At 44.4% G+C, this 19,341-nt stretch overlaps 1 protein-coding gene across 1 annotated transcript in view; it reads right to left on the bottom strand.

Annotated features, from left to right (window-relative positions):
- Positions 1-19,341, bottom strand: part of PCNX2 (pecanex homolog 2 (Drosophila)) — a 309,639-nt gene that overhangs the window by 30,837 nt on the left and 259,461 nt on the right. The window contains exons 27-28 of the mRNA XM_018042531.1: positions 14,493-14,726; positions 12,487-12,599 (exon numbers count right to left, since the gene is read on the bottom strand). Of these exons, the coding sequence (XP_017898020.1) occupies positions 12,487-12,599; positions 14,493-14,726 (347 nt within the window). The remainder of the gene's footprint in view (positions 1-12,486; positions 12,600-14,492; positions 14,727-19,341) is intronic.

Genomic DNA, 19,341 nt, shown 5'->3' with positions numbered 1-19,341 from the left:
TGTTACTTGAAACTATCTGCTGCATTGATCATCTCAGTTTCATTTAATTCGTTTCCTGGGGTTTGTCTTCTTTCATTTGAAAGATATTCCTTTGTTTCATTTTTGCCTATCAGGTTTTTTTTGGGGAAGGGGGGTTAAATTATTTTTTTTAATTAGAGTATAATTAATTTACAATGGGTTATTTCAAGTGTACAAAAATGATTCAACTATATATATATGTGTGTGTGTGTGTGTGTGTGCTCAGTCATGTCCAACTCTTTGTAGCTCCATGACTGTAGCCCTCCAGGCTCCTCTGTCCATGAGATTCTCCAGGTAACAACACTGGAGTGGGTTGCCACTTGTAGCTCCACAGGATCTTCCCAACCCAGGGATCAAACCCATGTCGCTTGTGTCTCCTGCATTGGCAGGCGGATTCTTTACCACTGTGCCACCTGGGAAGCCCATATCTCTGTGTGTGCATATATATGCATATATATTCTCTTTCAGATTCTTTTCCATTATATTCAACTCTCTCTGCTTGTTTCTATGTATTAGGTACATCAACTACATCTCTTGACCTTGAAAATGTGACCTTATGTAGCAGGTGTCCAGTGGGCCCAATGGCACAGCTCCCCCAGGTCACCAGAGCAGAGTACCCTGTGGGCTGAATGCACCTCCTGTTGTGGTTGGGTCATGATTGCTATGGGTGTCTGGTGGGTGGTGCTTGGCCCCAGGCTGGCTGTTTTGAGGCCTGGTTGTTACTGCTCTGGGTATGGTGATACACAGGGCAAGACTCCTGGGATGGGAGCTGCTTTGCGGGGGCTGTGGGCAGGTTGGGCAAGGCTGGTCCTCAGAGGACTCCAGGACAGGGTGCACGGTGCTAACTGAGCAGCGGAGAATGACAGAAATGACATCAGCCCGCACCTGGTGAGCACTGTGGAAGGAGAGGGCGAAACGGCACATGCCGACACTTCTGTCCCCTGAGAAAGTCCCACCGCCTTCCACTCAGCATATGTCCTGAACTTAATCAGTGAATCTTCTTGGATTCTCTCTGTGCTGGGACGCAGAGCAAGTGAGTGTGTGCACAAACACAAACAAGAGGTGAATCTTGGTTTCCCACAACTCTCGGGCTCTCCTGAATGTAAAATCTTGATGCTGATTTTTGAGCTTCCAACTTAGAGGAAGTCACCATTAACCCCACCAGAGAGACACCAGAACTCACACAGGACTGAGGAAACAGACTCTTGGAGGGCACAAACAAATCCTTGTGCACACCAGGACCCAGGAGCAGTGACCCCACAGGAGACTTGCCCGTGAGTGTCCAGGAGTGTCGGGCAGAGGCGTGGGTCGGCGGTGGCCTGCTGCAGGGTTGGGGGCACTGAGTGTAGCAGTGCGTGCATGGGACCTTTTGAAGGAGGTCACCACTATCTTCATTACCTCCACCATAGTTTGGTCCCAGGTCAAATAACAGGGAGGGAACACAGCCCCACCCATCAACAGAAAATTGGACTAAAGATTTATTGAGCATGGCCCTGTGCATTAGAACAAGACCCGTTTTCCCCCTCAGCCAGTCTCTCCCATCAGGAAGCTTCCATATGCCTCTTATCCTTCTCCATCAGAGGGCAGACAGACTGAAAACCACAATCACAGGAAACTAACCAATCTGGCCACATGGACCACAGCCTTGTCTAACTCAGTGAAACTATGAGCCATGCCATGTAGGGCCACCCAAGATGGATGGGTCACAGTAGAGAGTTCTGACAAAACTGGAGAAGGGAATGGCAAACCACTTCAGTGTTCTTGCCTTGAGAACCCCATGAACAGTATGAAAAGGCAAAAAGATAGGACACTGAAAGATGAACTCCCCAGGTCAATAGGTGTCCAATATGCTACTGGAAATCAGTGGAGAAACAACTCCAGAAAGAATGAAGAGACAGACCCAAAGCAAAAGCAATACCCAGTTGTGGATGTGACTGGTGATGGAAGCAAAGTCCGATGTCATAAAGAACAATATTGCATAGGAACCTGGAATGTTAGGTCCATGAATCAAGGCAAATTGGAAGTGGTCAAACAGTAGATGGCAAGAGTGAACCTTGACATTTTAGGAATCAGTGAACTAAATGAACTGGAATGGGTGAATTTAAATCAGATGATGATTATATCTACTACTGTGGGCAAGAATCCGTTAGAAGAAATGGAGTAGCCATCATGGTCAACAAAAGTCTGAAATGCAATACTTGGATGTAATCTCAAAAATGCAAGAATGATCTCTGTTCATTTCCAGAGCAAACCATTCAATATCACAGTAATCCAAGTCTATCCCCTGACCAGCAATGCTGAAGAAGCGGAAGTTGAATGGTTCTAGGAAAACCTACAAGACCTTCTAGAACTAACACCTAAAAAAGATGTCCTTTTCATTATAGTGGACTGAAATGCAAAAGTAGGAAGTCAAGAAACACCTGGAGTAACAGACATATTTGGCCTTGGAGTACGAAATGAAGCAGGGCAAAGGCTAATAGAGTTTTTCCAAAAGAATGGACTGGTCATAGCAAACACCCTTTTCCAACAACACAAGAGAAGACTACAAATGGACATCAACAGGTGCTCAATACCAAAGTCAGATTGATTATATTCCTTTCAGCCCAAGATGGAGAAGCTCTATACAGTCAGCGAAAACAGGACTGGGAGCTGACTGTGGCTCTGAGCATGAACTCCTTGTTGCCAAATTCAGACTTAAATTGAAGAAAGTAGGGGAAACCACTAGACTGTTCAGGTATGACCTAAATCAAATCCCTTACAATTATATAGCAGAAGTGACAAATAGGTTCAAGGGATTAGATCTGATAGAGTGTCTGAAGAACTATAGATGGAGGTTCGTGACGTACTGGAGGCAGTGATCAGACCATCCCCAAGAAAAAGAAATGCAAAAAGGCAAAATGGTTGCCTGAGGAGGCCTTATAAATAGCTGTGAAAAGAAGAGAAGTGAAAGGCAAAGGAGAAAAGGAAAGATATACCCATTTGAATGCAGAGTTCCAAAGAATAGCAAGGAGAGATAAGAAAGCCTTCCTCAGCAATCAATGCAAAGAAATAGAAGAAAACAATAAAATGAGAAAGACTGAGATCTCTTCAAGAAGATTAGAGATACCTAGGGAACACTTTATGCAAAGATGGGCACAATAAAGGACAGAAATAGTATGGACCTACCAGAAGCAGAAGATATTAAGACGAGGTGGCAAGAATACACAGAAGAACTGTACAAAAAAGATCTTCACGACATAGATAATCACGATGGTGTGATCACTCACCTAGAGCCAGACATCCTGGAATGTGAAGTCAAGTGGGCCTTAGAAAGCACCACTACGAACAAAGCTAGTGGAGGTGATGGAATTCCAGTTGAGCTGTTTCAAATCCTGAAAGATGATGCTGTGAAAGTGCCACACCCAATATGCCAGCAAATTGGGAAAACTCAGCAGTGGCCACAGGACTGGGAAAGGTCATTTTTCATTCTAATCCCTAAGAAAGGCAATGCCAAAGAATACTCAAACTATCACACAATTGCACTCATCTCAACGCTAGCAAAGTAATGCTCAAAATTCTCCAAGCCAGGCTTCAGCAATACATGAACTATGAACTTCCAGATGTTCAAGCTGGTTTTAGAAAAGGCAGAGGAACCAGAGATCAAATTGCCAACATCCATTGGATCATCAAAAAAGCAACAGAGTTCCTGAAAAAACATCTACTTTTGCTTCATTGACTATGCCAAAGCCTTTGATTGTGTGGATCACCACTAACTGTGGAAAATTCTTAAAAAGATGGGAATACAAGAGCATCTGACCTGCCTCCTGAGAAATCTGTATGCAGGTCAAGAAGCAACAGTCAGAACTGAAAATGGAACAGACTGGTTCCATTTTGGGAAATGAGTATGTCAAGGCTGTATACTGTCACTCTGCTTATTTAACTTATATGTAGAGTACATCATGAGAAACGCTGGACTGGATGAAGCACAAGCTGGAATCAAGACTGCCAGGAGAAATATCAATAACCTCAGATATGCAGATGACACCACCCTTATGGCAGAAAGTGAAGAAGAACTAAAGAGCTTCTCGATGAAAGTGAAAGAGGAGAGTGAAAAAGTTGGCTTAAAGCTCAACATTTATAAAACTAAGATCATGGCATCTGGTCCCATGACTTCATGGCAAATAGATGGAGAAACAATGGAAACAGTGACAGACTTTGTTTTTTTGAGCTCCAAAATCACTGCAGATGGTGACTGCTGCCATGAAATTAAAAGACACTTGTTCCTTGGAAGAAAAGTTATGACCAACCTAGACAGCATATTCAAAAGCAGAGATATTAGTTTGCCAACAAAGGTCCGTCTGGTCAAAGCTATGGTTTTTCCAGTTGTCATGTATGGATTTGAGAGTTGGACTATAAAGAAAGCTGAATGCTTGATGAATCGATGCTTTTGAACTGTAGTGTTGGAAAAGCCTCTTGAGAGTCCCTTGGACAGCATAGATATCCAACCAGTCCATCCTAAGGGAAATCAGTCCTGAATATTCATTGGAAGCTCTGATGCTGAAGCTGAAACTGCAATACTTTGGCCACCTGATGCGAAGAACTGACACACTGAAAAGACCCTGATGCGGGGAAAGATTGAAGGTGGGAGGAGAAGGGGACGACAGAGGATGAGATGGCTGGATGGCATCACTGACTCAATGGATATGAGTTTGAATACACTCTGAATTGAGTTGGTGATGGACAGGGAAGCCTGGGGTGGTGCAATCCATGGGGTAACAAAGAGTTGGACATGACTAAGTGACTGAACTGAACTGAACCCCAGTCTGTCAGACAAACCTCAGTCTTGTCTGCAAGATGATCCAATATGACATCTGGCCCTAACGTGGGGACTCATATCCAGTAGAAGATGGAGAAGGGAAACTGAGATGATGTATAGGATTCCTGAATAACACTGCTTTCCTCAGTCCACTCTGGGTGGGAGGGGTGGGGGTATGGTTGATGTGACCTCAGACTGTGACAGTGACCTCTTGCCACAAGGTCATCTTTCAGGGCTCTCAACCTCTAGCACAGACATCATTATTTCTCTGTCATTTTTCAAGCTCACACTTATCTTGACCTGTTCTATCCTCTCTGTTGTTGTTCAGTTGCTCAGCCATGCCTGACTCTGTGACCCCATGGACTGCAGCACACCAGGTCTCCCTGTCCTTCACTGCTTCCTGGAGTTAGCTTAAACTCATATCCACTGAGTCGATGATGCCATCCAACCATCACATCCTCTGTTGCCCCCTTCTCCTCCTGCCCTCTATCCTCTTAGAAGCCTATGTATTCTTAGAGCCAGTAAAATTTCTTCTTCAAGCAAACATGATGCTGCTGTAGAGTGCAGCCACCTTCTCACTTTTATCTCTATAAACAGACATCAACTAGGATCTACTCATCCCCTCTAATTTACTGGAAGGCAGTCCCCAAGCTGTCTTTTAGCCCCTTTGACTTCCTCCTAAAACATGCCTTTATATATGTATGCTTTTATTCAGTAGGAGACACAGTTCTACAAAGGAGAAAGGCCCCAAACTCCAAATTAAAACCATTATCAGCTTTTGCTTGTCACATCCTTGTTAACTCATTCTGTTTCCCTAACATATGGATGTCTTACTTGAAGACATTTTATATACTTGCAGTCTTTTGCTTACTTGCATTCGGTTTAAGCTGATTCTCAGCTTACTCTGTCTCTAACTTGGCATGCACAGGCTTTTATTCCTTGAGGATAGCCTGTCAAAGCTATGTCACTGTTGTGAAGTTAAAATATGTCCCCCAGAAACCCATCAAATGAGCAGAGCTTGTGACTGCTGCTAGGCTGCTGTGTAAGACTTACCTGGGGAATCAGTGTTCAAAAATCATCTTTTACTCCTTAACATTAAATATGTGAGGATGATATTGTTTGTTTGGTCTCAGACAGTACACTTAAGAGTATACTCTTGAGTTAAAATTTTATGAGGATAAAGTATGTGCACACACACAGATCATGAGACACTCCTACTTTGAATATATAATAAAGCTATACTGAATGAAATATTAGCAAAGCAAATTCATCATTGCATAAAAATAATGCATCATGACCAAACAGAGCTTATCTCAGAATTATAAGGATGTTTTAATGAAGAAATTAGTTAATATTACCAATTACATTAATATTAGTTTGGCTAAAAAGTATGCTCAGTTAGTGAATATATTGTTTAATAAAGCTCCTGGTGAAAATGAAAAATGTGTCTTGGTACTTAAATCTGAATAAACTTTTTTGCCCATCTAATAGATTTAAGAATAATAATTTCATCTGAATGTAAGCCCTCAAATTTTCAAATAATTCATCATCCTTTCCTGATAAAAAGCCTTAGCAATCAAGGAAGAGACAGAAATTCCTAACCTGATAAAAATGGTCTAATAGAAGCCTAAAACAAGCTTATTTTTTTTATGCTAAAATTTGACATTTATGCCCATGGATGTCTGGATTAATGTGAGGATGCTGTGCTGAACAGAACAATGGCCCATCAAACATGTCCATGCCCTACTCTCTGGAACCTGTGGATATGTTATCTTACAGGGCACAAGGAATTTTCCAGATGTGATTAAATTGAGTACTTTAATTTAAAGGGGGAGATTTTCCTGGATTATCTGGGAGGACCCAGTGTAATCATAAGGACCCTCATATGTAAAAGGGAGAAGTAGGTAAGACAGAGTTTGCTGGAGAGAGAGACTGGAAGATGCTACAGAGATGGCTGGGAAGACGGAGGACGGGGTGGTAAGGATGTAGGCAGCCTGTTGAGCAGGGGACGGATTCTTCCCGCAGAGCCTCCAGAAGGCACGAAGCTCTGCTGACACCTGGGTTTTAGCCTAGTGACACCTGTTTTGCACTTTCAACCTCCAGAACTGTAAGATCACTAGTTTATGTTGCTGTAAGCCACCTAATGTGTGGTAAGTTGTTACAGTAGCAATGGGAAACTAACACAGACGCCCACCGCCACTTGGAGGTCATAGCCAGTGTAACAAGAATTGCGTTATGTTTATCGGAAAAAAAAAGGCAAAACTGTCATTATTTGCAGATATGTCTTTCCAGCAGAAAATCAAATAGGATTAATAGAAATAACATTGTTTAAAGATTTTTTAAATGTGGTTCATTTTTAAAGTTTTTATTGAATTTATTACAATATTGCTTCTGTTTCATGTTCTGGTCTTTTGGCTGTGCAGTATGTGGGATCTTAGTTCTCCAGCCAGGGATGGAATCTGCACCCTCTGAATTTTAAGGTGACGTCTTAACCACTGGACCATCAGGAAAGTGCCACTGAAACAATAGGCTTATAAGAGAGTTCAGTAAGAGGTGCTCGGAATGAGACCAATATGAAAAAAGAAATAACTTTCCTGTAAACCAGCAATAGCCATTAGAAAATGTGATAGGGACAAAAAGAGTCTATTCATGGTCACAATAAAACCATAAAATATCTAGGATCAATTCTTTCAAGTATTAAAAATCTCCATAAAATTACAAACTGCTACTGAGAGAAATTTAAAAAACTGAATGATTCCAGAGACAGTATATTATTGACTAATGTCCATTTACTTCTTAAGCTAATCTGTAAATTTAATACAATCTAAATCAAAATTCCAGCTGAGGTTTTTATAAAATGTGAGGTCTAATTTCACCTGAGAAGGGATGTCCCTGGTGGTCCAGTGGTTAAGACTCCACACTCCCCATGCAGGGGGCCTGGGTTTGATCCCTGGTTATGAAACTAGATCCTGCATGCCACAACTAAGACCCAGCACAGCTAAATAAATACATAAATAAATATTTTAAAATAAATGTCACCTGAGGAGAAAATGAGGCACAGCAGCCCCACCATAAAGACAAGAGCACCTTGACAGAAAGCATTTCACATATTAATATCTTGATATGAGAATAGCTTCTAAAAACCAGTAAGTACCTCATGGAAATTAAAGAGTGTCTTGATGAGGGTGAAAGAGGAGAGTGAAAAAGCCAGCTTAAAACTCAATATTATAAAAACTAAGATTGTGGCATCCGGTCCCATCACTTCTGACAAATAGAAAGGGAAAAGGTGGAAGTAGTGACCGATTTCCTCTTCTTGGGCTGTAAAATCACTGCAGATAGTGACTGCAGCTGTGAAATTAGAAGTCGATCGCTCCTTGGCAGGAAAGCTATGACAAACCTAGACAGGGTGTTAAAAAGCAAAGACATCACTTTGCCGACAAAGGTCCATACAGGCAAGGCTGTGGATTTTCCAGTAGTCAGATGAGAGAGCTGGACCATAATGGAGGCTGAGCGCCAAAGAATTGATGCTTTTGAACTGTGGTGCTGGAGAAGACTCTTGAGGGTCCCTTGGACTGCAAGGAGATCAAACCAGCCAATCTTAAAGAAAATCAACCTTGAATACTTGTTGAAAGGACGGATGCTGAAGCTCAAGCTCCAATTCTTTGGCCATCTGATGCAAAGAGCTGACTCATTGGAAACGGCCCTGACGCTGGGGAAGATTGGAAGGCAGGAGAAGAGGGCAACATAGGATGAGATGGTTGGATGGCATCACCTATTCAATGGACATGACTTGGGCAAACTCTGGGAGATGGTGAGGGACAGGCAAACCTGGCATGCTCCAGTCCATGGGGGTCACAGAGTCAGACACGACTTGGCAACTGAACAACAGTAACAACCTCACGGAAGTGGATAAAACGTTCACATGGCGGGGGCACTTCACAGAAAAAAAAACGACCGATAAATCTTTAAAAAGAGTCTTACCTTCTCTATTAATTATGGACATGCAGATTCAGATAAGAATGAGATGACTTTGTTTTTTACCCATTAGGCTAGACAAATTAAAAAAGATTAACTATTCAGTGTTGGTCAAGTTATGGCAAAATATTCATGGTGAGGATAGAAATTGGGGCAGTTTTGGAAAGCAGTTTGACTATATCCATAGAAATTTATGTTTAAAAATTTTTTTGAGCTCTGAAACCACTTTTCACAAGCAAAACCATTTCCTGAATGAACTCTAGCTCAGGGAAAAGTAGAGCATAGCTGTTTGGTTGGAGTGGAGGTGGGGACCCTGCTCCAAGCCCCCCCTCACTCTGTGCCCCTCCCCACCCCCCACAATACCTCCACATACATCAGAACCTCGTGGACTTACACTCCAACCCCCAGCCCAGGGCAGCGTCTAACATATATCTTTAGTACATCAAGGACCAAAATGAAAATGCATTGTAGGATTTTATTACAGTATGGGACCGCTCAGTGGAGTGAATCGGCCTCAGATAATCAAATCTTTCCCTAGAATACCAAGAGTATTACTCCCAGACTTATCTCATCACTGTGTTTGGAACAAGCAGAGCTGACATGGAGTATGAGAAGCTTTTGGAAACAAAGAAAAATTCCATCAAAACAAGGTTGACAAAGCAGCTGCTAGGCATGGTGCTCAATCAAGGAAAAAATAAATAAACCAGACCGAGCAAGAAACACCTGGATCAGAAATATTGGAACAAGCCATACAAACAAGATCGAAGAAGTCTGAAAATATGTTGGATGGGAATGGAAAAAGGGAAATCGCTGAAGCATTTTATTTGCAATTTGTAAAGAAAAAAAAATTTTTTTTTGAGATTAATGCATTTAAAGAAAATTTTTAATTCATTAAAAAAAAAACTTTCCATCGATCCAAAAAAAAGATGCTTGGGTGCTATAAATGTATGAAGACTCATTTTGTGATATAGAGCCTTGAATCTTCTGAAGCCCTTCTCGAAGGGTACTTCCTATTTACAATATTTATAGTAGGTTGTTTTACAAAGCTCACAAAGGTGCCTTCTGCTAGACTCTCAATCTTTGAATTCAGTCCCAGATGACCACAAAGGGAATTGCCTGCATCTAGTATGAGGCTTCCCACGTGGTGCTAGTGGTAAAGAACCCACCTGCCAATGCAGGATACATAAGAGATGTGAGTTTGATCCCTGGGTCAGGAAGATCCCCTGGAGGAAGGCATAGCAACCCACCCCAGTGTTCTTGACTGGAGAATCCCATGGACAGAGGCTCTCTTGGGGTACAGTTCATAGCGCTGGATATGATGGAAGCAACTTAGCACAGCACACAGTATGAGGCTGGGTCAGGTAGGAGGGAAGAGAGGGGGTAGAAGCAGGCCAGTTCTCCCCCAGAGTATTTTCTAGAACAGGCCAACACAATAATCACTGAGCACTTCTCCCCGATGAAGCAATCGTACAATTCTGAGGTATGGGTGCTGAAAGACTAGCTGTCATGAATCCTACCTGCCGCAGTTCTCACCTTTTCCTCTCCAGAGAAGCGTGAGGGCCTGCCAGCCACACCACTTCACCCCTTACCACTGCACACACGTCTGGGATGACATCTGCCCATGGCTCACCACTGGGGACGACTCAGCTACCCGCTGTGGGAAGGGCATTCCGAAGTCCCCTCAGAACTGTTTATCCAATGGCCCCTCCTTGTGAGGATTGTTAAACAAGCACAGAAGTGGATTTTGCCCTTAAGAAGCTTGTCGTATCTAATAACCCCCAAACGCACTCAAGTAGAGTATCAAAAGGACCCCTTTGCAGAACACAGGTTCAGCAATACAACTCAGAAATCTTGAAGAAAGCCTAAGTAAAGCAGAAACCATTACACAGAAGAGCGCTTTCTTTTTAAGCTCCCTGGATCTGCATGATTCTCAGCTTTGGCTGCACGCTGATGCACCCAGGGGACCATAAAAGGTCCTGTTGCATGGTCCACCTGCAGGGGTCTTGACATGATGGCTCTGCCCTGTGGTAGGGCTCGGGCATCAGGATATTTACAAGACCCTTGGGAGACTAATGTGCACCAATCAAGATGCCTTTAATGGACAGGCAGAATCCAGAACATCTGGCCCACAGTGCTAAATACCAAAGGGGCAGTCTATGAAATGGCCACTGACTGGGGTGATGAGAAGGCGACAAATGAAATTCACAGGAGCTGTTTCCCTGGAGAAGGAAATGGAGGGGGTGGGGGGGGGGCAATGAGTACAACTTCATTTGTGATTCAAGTTCAAGGGCTTGTTTGTGAAGGCAAGACCTGAGGAGTAGAAGGTGAAGGAGGGTAAACAGGCCAGGAGAGAATTGAAAATTAAACTCAAAATAGTTTTGTTGTTTAAGAAGAGAAACCTGGGCTACTAACATACAATGGGGCAAGATCCAGCAGAAAGAGAGTTTGAAAAAACGGGAGAAGCAACATCCAGCCATCAAAGCCCCATAGAGTCAGGGCAGAGTAGGCTCTGGACTAAAGCACAGAAGTAACCATTTCCTTTTTTTGGGGGGGGGGGGAAACAGGGGAGGAGAAATAACATTTTTTTGAACATTAATTCTGCTGAATATCATAGGCACTTCATACGTATGAAATGGAATATCTCCTGCTATATTGGTGTGCAAGAAATGTCATAGCTATCCACAATTCCAGCCTCCAGATATGAATTTCTGAGCCATGCTGACGAGCAGCACCACTTCCTAAAGGAGGAACTTGAGAAAGTCACAGTCATCAGCAGTTACAGCCCTCGCAGGGCTGGTGGTAAAGAATTCACCTGCCAATGCAGGAGACAAGAGACACAGGTTTGATTCTTGGGTTGGTAAGATTCCCTCCTTCAGGAGGACAGCATGGCACCCCACTCTAGTATTCTTGCCTGGAGAATCCCATGGACAGAGGAGCCTGGTGGGCTGCAGTCCATGGGCTCACAAAGAGTCAAACACGACTGAAGCGATTTAGCACGCCTGCACCCAAGTGTGAGCTGGTGAGCCCTAAGGGAATTCAAGCAAGAGAAGAATACCTCTGTAAAATACCTCTATAAAAATGCAGGATGCTGGCCCCAGACAGCTGAGATGCATATGAAAGAAATGACTCTAATAATCCCATACTCTTGCATCTTCCCTTACATAGAAGAACACTTAATTCCTTAATCTGATATCTGGTTTTCCTTACTTAACAATAATCTTTGATGTTCAGGCTACCAGCCCCCTTTGTTGCCAACTTGTATATAGCCTGACTCCCTCTTCTGCCTCCTCAGAGAGCTTCTCAGGGCTACTGAGATGCCGTCCCCTGGGCCCAGTGTCCTAAACATTCCCACCAAATAAAACATTCGCTGCTTTCAAGTTGTGACTGATTTTTCAGTTGACATATGCATGATTTCATTTATTCTCCCCCCAAAATTTGCAAAGACTCTTGTAACATAGAAGGCCCTATGCTTAGAATTCCAGGGTTTCGACTGGTCCTTATTAATACCAGGTCCACATTTAATACCCCAAAAGATCACCATGATCAAAAAGTCTTCTCACAGGTCCAACATGATTTATTAGAGAGAGAACGCTCTGGAAGAAGTAGAGGCAGTCCAACTTTAAAGAAAATGATGGACAAAAATCTGTCCAGCACATAAAATGCCAACTGATGTCTGTACCAGCTGTCTCCCCGGGTACCTGAGGGCCATGTTGTGAGCCGCGGTGCCCAGAGCTCTCCTCCCCAGGATGCAGAGTGCGAAGGACAGAGTCACCAGAGGAGAGTCCTCGTCACTTTCTAGGGGCTTCGAGGGCTGGAAGAGCAAAGACGTCCATTCAGCTTTCACGTGGGGCTTGGCATGCACTTACACAGAACCTCAAACACAGGTTTTCCACGAGGCAGCCACCATGGTCACCTGGGTCCCCCCACAGTGACCCAAAGGATGGTAAACTCTGCTTCCTGAGGCAGTTTCTCTGGAGGTTGGACATACAAACACATTTAAATGGGGAAGTTACTTTAGGGAAATAAAGGGGCTAACATGTGGCTTGTCGGCCTAGTTTCCTGGAATTGTGAATACGCCACCTTGTGTCAGGAAGATGGTCAGAGCTCGCAGTCAAATGAAAGTAAAAGTCACTCAGTCATGTCTGACTCTTCGTGACCCCATCCACAGTAGCCCACCAGGCTCCTCTAGGCATGGGATTCTCCAGGCAAGAATATTGGAGGGGGTGGCCATTCCCTTCTCCAGGGGATCTTCCTGACCGAGGGATCAAACCCATGTCCCCTGCATTGCAAGCAGATTCTTTACTGTCTGAGCCACCAAATGAATTTGCACCTTAATCCTGTCCAGTGCAGGGGGACAGGTACACCAGCAGAAACAGAAGTATAGGAATCAAGTGCAAATGAGGGTTTTCTGTTCCCTCTATAATGAGAAGCCCACTGAACTGACCATAAGTCCGCAATTAACAATTAAATGAAGTGGTTCATCCAAGCTTAAGAAGAGGAGCAGGGGAAGATGCAGAAGGAACTTAAAAGTTAAGATATCTTTTGCAAGCAAAGCAAGATAATTTCATTTTTATGAGCTAGCTGAGGAAAGAGGAGTGCCCTCATTGTGGGGTTAGCCAGGATCAGCAGTAGATTCTTGACTATTTCGGCCACCCGCGGAAGCTCCACATGGGTTAAAATCTCAGCACACGTTCTCCAGGCTGCATCTGGAGGACCGACTCTGCCACCGACTCTCTCCCACCTGCTTTCAATCACTCATGAAAGGTCAAGGACCTGGGCTAGTGTCAGAACTTGGTTTACCAGTTCACATAGCACACTTCATCAACTGAGAAGGCAGTTTTCAACCTGGATCTACCATCTCCTTCAACAATACATCATGAGAAGCTTTCCAAATCCTGAGAAGCAGAGATAACAAACTCCTTCCACTGGCCTCCCTCCCCTTTCTCCTCCTGCCTGCTTTCTTGTCTTTCTTTTATAAGATGTCATTTCCGTTTCTTCCATTTCTAAGAGGCTGTATTCATCTTCAGAAGCATCCTCAGCATGTGAGCAGCAAAGCACAGACACACAGACAAAACTACCGAAGTAGCTTGGACCAATCTGATTGCTAAACAGAATGGGCTTGTCCACAATTCAATAGGTTTAGTAAATCCCCTGCATTTCAGCCCAAATATACTCTGTTCAAAAATCTCAAAATGAAACTCTAAACAAAGAAGTGTCCAGAGTTTTAAAGCCATGATCGAGGCTTAGCACTGTACCAACTCTGAGCACACTAGAAAGGAAAATGTACTTTCAAGATGCGTTTCTTGGAGACATGATATATGAATTTTTCCATTTCCTTTTGTTTAACTGCTAAATAAACATTTGTCCAAGTATTAGTATCCTTTCTCTCCTCTATTTCGTTACAGCCTACCAGGCCTTCCTTGGTGGCTCAGATGGTAAAGAATCTGCCAGCCATGCGAGAGACCTGGGTTTGATCCCCGGGTTGGGAAGATCCCCTGGAGAAGGAAATGGCTATCCACTCCAGTATTTTTGCCTGGAGGATCCCATGGACAGAGGAGCCTGGCGGGCTACAGTCCATGGGGTCGCAAAGAGTCGGACACAACTGAGTGACTCACACACGGAGTATAAGAAAGAGATGGTCTTTACAAGGCTCCTTGTTTCTTAACTTACATTCAACTCCTCCAGCCCCACCTCCCTTACCTACCTCTTGCCTTTTCTGGGCACAGTATTGAATCCACTCCAGATAAACGTTGCAGTAGCTGGCTCGTGTGATTCCCTGGAGACATGGGACGTAGTCATCATCAATGTTCATATGGAACATTGCAAGGTCACGCTCAATGTAATGCCACTTGGCAAAGGGCTGCAGGGTCTTCAGAAGTGATTCATTTTTGATCCAGGAGAACAGTTTGGGGGATGTCACCATATAGTATATTATACTCTGCGGAGAGAAAGAAAGGTTTTGAGCCCATAGCCTGAAAGACTTAAAATTTCATCTCCTAAAGTAAATCACTGTCAGGGACGAATGACACGTGAAATCCCCACGTGCAGTATCATTTGTATTTCCTGCTAGATTTAATGCACCCACTGGAGCCATTCTAAAACGCTCCCTCTTGGTCACTGGAGGGAAGAGGGAAATGAAGGAGCAGAATGCTAGCAGAATCTCAATGCTAGCTAGAACGGGATCTCAGCGGTGAGAAAGAATGGCAGTCAGAGGGAAAGCGTCATCCTTTCTGAGAAACACACACAAAAGCACTGTGGTTCCTCTGGGTTTCCCGGAGGCCAGGCTGGGCTGATGCTGCTGGAAGAAATCAGGGCAGGTCCTCGTCCAGGGCCTCAGACCAAGACTGTGTCATGAGCTAAAGCAACATGGTTCTTATGGAAAGTACTTATGATGTACAGTTGCTCACTCAGTCACACATACACACACACACACACACACATGTAATCCTGGGTACCCAGACAGTGGGCATCTGAGATGTCTTCAAAAGTAACCCCAAGTTTCCTCTTCCATCAGACACTCCACTTATGAGTCCAGCTGGGGAAAATGCCACCCTTGGCTTTATGATTCTGAGCTACAGAGTTTTTGAAAGCCATCTTGTAGTTTTCTAATGAGTTCATCGTTCAAGAAGGCTAGCATCCAGCCTGGAGAAGTAAACATATGACAGAGAAAAACACAACCTAAGTCTGCCATGGGCATGTCGGGAATAGACAGGAGTATCTGTGGATGAGTCCTTCCAACTTCACTCTTCCTTCATTATCACAGGAAAAGGCACAAGGCTGGTGTCACTGGGGCTAAGACAGACAGGGAACACAGTTAGTATCCTATCTGCGAAATGAGAGTGATGAGGAGGGGGAAGGGCAGCCTTCCATGCAAGGAGGCAGTGATTAGAGCTCCTATAAAATCAAACACTCAATTGATGGACTCCTCTGATTATCAAAGGCATTCTTACCCGACGAGAAGACAGAAAGTAACACACGCGGGGCTTAGGCAACGGGAATCTATGGAGGTGAGTGTGCAGAGGGGCCTTTCCTAGCCCCCCAGTTCTCCTCCTCTTCTTCTGTTTGGTTGGGATGTGAAATCCACAGTGCCAAGATTGGAGGTTGCCGAGGTGTCTGATTTCAGGTTACTGCAGGGGTTTGAACAGCTGAGTGGACAGACACGTCCACTCAGATTCGGGCAAAACCACAGCAGATGCCTGACTCAGCTTCTCTCTGCTGTTAGGACTGAGGGCAGCCCACTCATTGCAGAAGTTTCATCTGTGGCTCATGGTGTGTGGTCCTCTCTCCTTCTTTGGGGCACAATCTCTATTAGGCTCCATCATCCACCTGACCCCCAACTGAGGAAGCAAGACACACGAAGTCTGCAGAGAGTAAGCGGAGTTCACATGTTTCCCTGACCTCTGCAACCCTGCTAGCCTTAGAAAACCCCTTCGATGGAAGGAAGGAGGGAGAGAAGGAGGGAAGGAGAAAGGAAATGAGGAAGAGGCCAGGGGAAGCTGAAAACAGATATGCAAAAGAAAGATGTGCTTAATCATGGCCATTTTTCATCACTGTTTTGAGGTTTGAAATGAGATGATGCATCTGAAGCACTTAGCACCTGGCCTGGCACGTGGGATGTGTGCCAAAATCACATCATCATCATCATATCTTTGGCATCTCTGACTTACCTACCCAGCACGCTTGAGGCTCAGGTTGGGGAGCACAGCCCAGGAGAGGTTTGGAGAAGGGGATCAGGAGGCAGGAGACAGGTAAGCCTGCCATGGTCACCAGAGTACACATCTGACATTCAAATACGTGAATCAAGAATCTGGAGGGTGTCCTATTGCCCACCAGCTGGCAGGACCACTTAAAGCTGCTAAGTGTTCCATCCAAAGTCGCAAGCCAAAAAGGAAACGGACCGTGACCAAAGGCACGGCTTCTCAGCTGACAATTATGAAGGGAAGAGAGAAATTTGGTCTGTCTAAACATCTGGCATGAGCAAACATCTGGTCTAGTTTTCCCTCAATATGTACTAATCACGTGTACCAGACAGTAATAACACACAAAAAATGGAAAGCGGAACATTAACCTTTTCACTCCTTTCTAGGGAGGAATGAAACTAACCCTTCCCCAGTGAGGTCAGAGTAGTTAACGAGGACTTTGAATGCCAGGGATTCAAACTCATTTCTCTAGTTCTGGCAAAATCTTACAGTGCTGGCTTCTGAGTGGGCTTCCCAGCGCTGGGCTTTCCCACGTGGGAGGGGAGACAGTATCATGTCCTTTCCCTGTGGGAAAACAGAACTGCTTGAACTGGCTGCAAACTGTACTCTGTCTCCCTTTATTTAGGCAGAGATGCTGTCAGTGAACAGTGGGAAATCCTTCAGAATCTGTCGGGATGAAACGGATCCCATAATAGGCAAAGCTAAGTCAGGATGGTGACATGAATTGATGGTGTACAAACCGATCCAAATTGAAAGCAAGGACTTCCTCTGAATTAGGGCTTCCCTGGTGGTTCAGATGGTAGAGAATCTGCCTGCAATGCAGTAGACCCAGGTTCCATCCTTGGGTCAGGATGATCCCATGGAGAAGGGAGTGACTACCCACTCCAGTATTCTGGCTGGGAGAATTCTGATGGACAGAGAAGCCTGGCGAGCTGCAGTCCCTGGGGTCACAAAGACTCGGTCATGACTGAGTGACTAACACACACACACACACCTCTGAATTAATTCTCGATATCTGGTTCCTCCAGCAGGGACCCTCCTGGTTTCTCATTTTAATTGTAGATCAGCATATTCTCTCAGACAGCTCATCCCAGGAAGAGAATCTGGCAGGCAGTCCAACATGCTGGGGTGTTGGGCTTATGTTGGCCTTATCATCTGCAGGGCAGGTGATAAGCACATCTCCTTTCTAAGAGTTGGGCAGAAACAACGGTGGCCGAGAAACTAGGCCCTCATTTTCCAGCAGAAATCTCATTTCTTGCTGGTTAAGAGGGTTTGAAATACTAATGAATGGAAGAGAGAAGGAGGAGGCACCAGGGAAAACCTCCAGTCATCAGGAAGGAAATGATTTCAAATATATTCATAGAGGGGGGCGGAGAACTGACCCAGTTTATTAGGAGATTTTAAAAAATCCTTTTGTGTAAAGGAATTATTCCAAGTTTTTCTTCCTGTCCAATGAAAAATAAAAAGAATGAAACCAAACCCTTGAAACTTGAACCAATTCAGGGCTACAAAGGCAACTGGCAGTTTTGTTTGCAGAGGAGCCTAGGTCAAAGAAGAAAATATTCCATTTATTTTTACCCTAAACTGCTGCTTCTTCTGTCCTAATAGCCACTCAGCACTTCTGAAATTTCCTTTAACTAACTGTACCAGGGAGGTGAGCACAGTTTCTGAGCTGCCCATCCCCAAAGGGCAGGAAGGCACCGAGGGTGATGTCTGGAGAAAGTCTCACCTGAACAGGCCTTCTTGGTGCTGATGTGAATTACCAGGAGGTACTGGTATGAGCTCCACCTGCCACCAATCTCAGCGTTTCCTGAGCACTGACCGAGAGTTACAAAACATCTCTTCTACTGAGCACAAACATCTGTAGTGGTCCCCACATCTAGTTGTATATCAAATCACATCAGTTCAGTTCAGTTGCTCGGTCGTGTCTGACTCTTACAATCCCATGGACTGCAGCACACCAGGCGTCCTTGTCCTTCATCATCTCCCAGAGCTTGCTCAAACTCCTGTCAGTCGAGTTGGTGATGCCATCCAACCATCGCATCCTCTGTCATCCCCTTCTCCTCCTGCCCTCAACCTTTCCCAGCATCAGGGTCTTTTCTAATGAGTCAGCTATTTGCATCAGGTGGCCAAAGTATTAGAGCTTCAGCTTCAGCTTCACTCCTTCCGGCATCAGTCTTGTTCAGGACTTATTTCCTTTAGGGTTAACTGGTTTGATAGCCTTGCAGTCCAAGGGACTCTCAAGAGTCTTCTCCAACACCATAATTCAAAAGCATCAATTTTTTGGCGCTCAGCTTTCTTTATGGTCCAACTCTCACATCCATACATGACGACTGGAAAAACCGTAGCTTTGACTAGACAGACCTCTGTCAGCAAAGGAATGTCTCTGCTTTTTAATACGCTGTCTAAGTTGGTCATAGCTTTTCTTCCATGAAGCAGGTGTCTTTTAATTTCATGGCTGAAGTCACCATCTGCAGTGATTTTGGAGCCCCTCCAAAATAAAGTCTGCCACTGTTTCCATTGTTAACCCATCTATTTGCCATGAAGTGATGGGACTGGATGCCATGATCTTAGTTTTTTGAATGTTGAGTTTTAAGCCAACTTTTTCACTCTCCTCTTTCACTTTCATCAAGAGGCTCTTTAGTTCCTCTTTGCTTTCTGCCATAAATCGCCTAGGGAACTTATTTTAAAACATAGGTACTTCCCAGGCACACAGAATGGGAATTTCTGGTAGGACATGGTGATCGACAATCACCTGGCTAGCTGAGGGAGCCTGATGCTACAGATCTGCCCCTGCCTGCTGTCCTGCCGGGTCAGAAACCATGCCCTGTGCCCCTCTCCTGCCTACCCAAA

Source organism: Capra hircus, chromosome 28 (genome assembly GCF_001704415.2).
Source record: "Capra hircus breed San Clemente chromosome 28, ASM170441v1, whole genome shotgun sequence".
Lineage (NCBI taxonomy): Eukaryota > Metazoa > Chordata > Mammalia > Artiodactyla > Bovidae > Capra > Capra hircus.
Note: the sequence above shows the minus strand (reverse complement) of the source record. Positions and strands in the feature narration are given on the sequence as shown.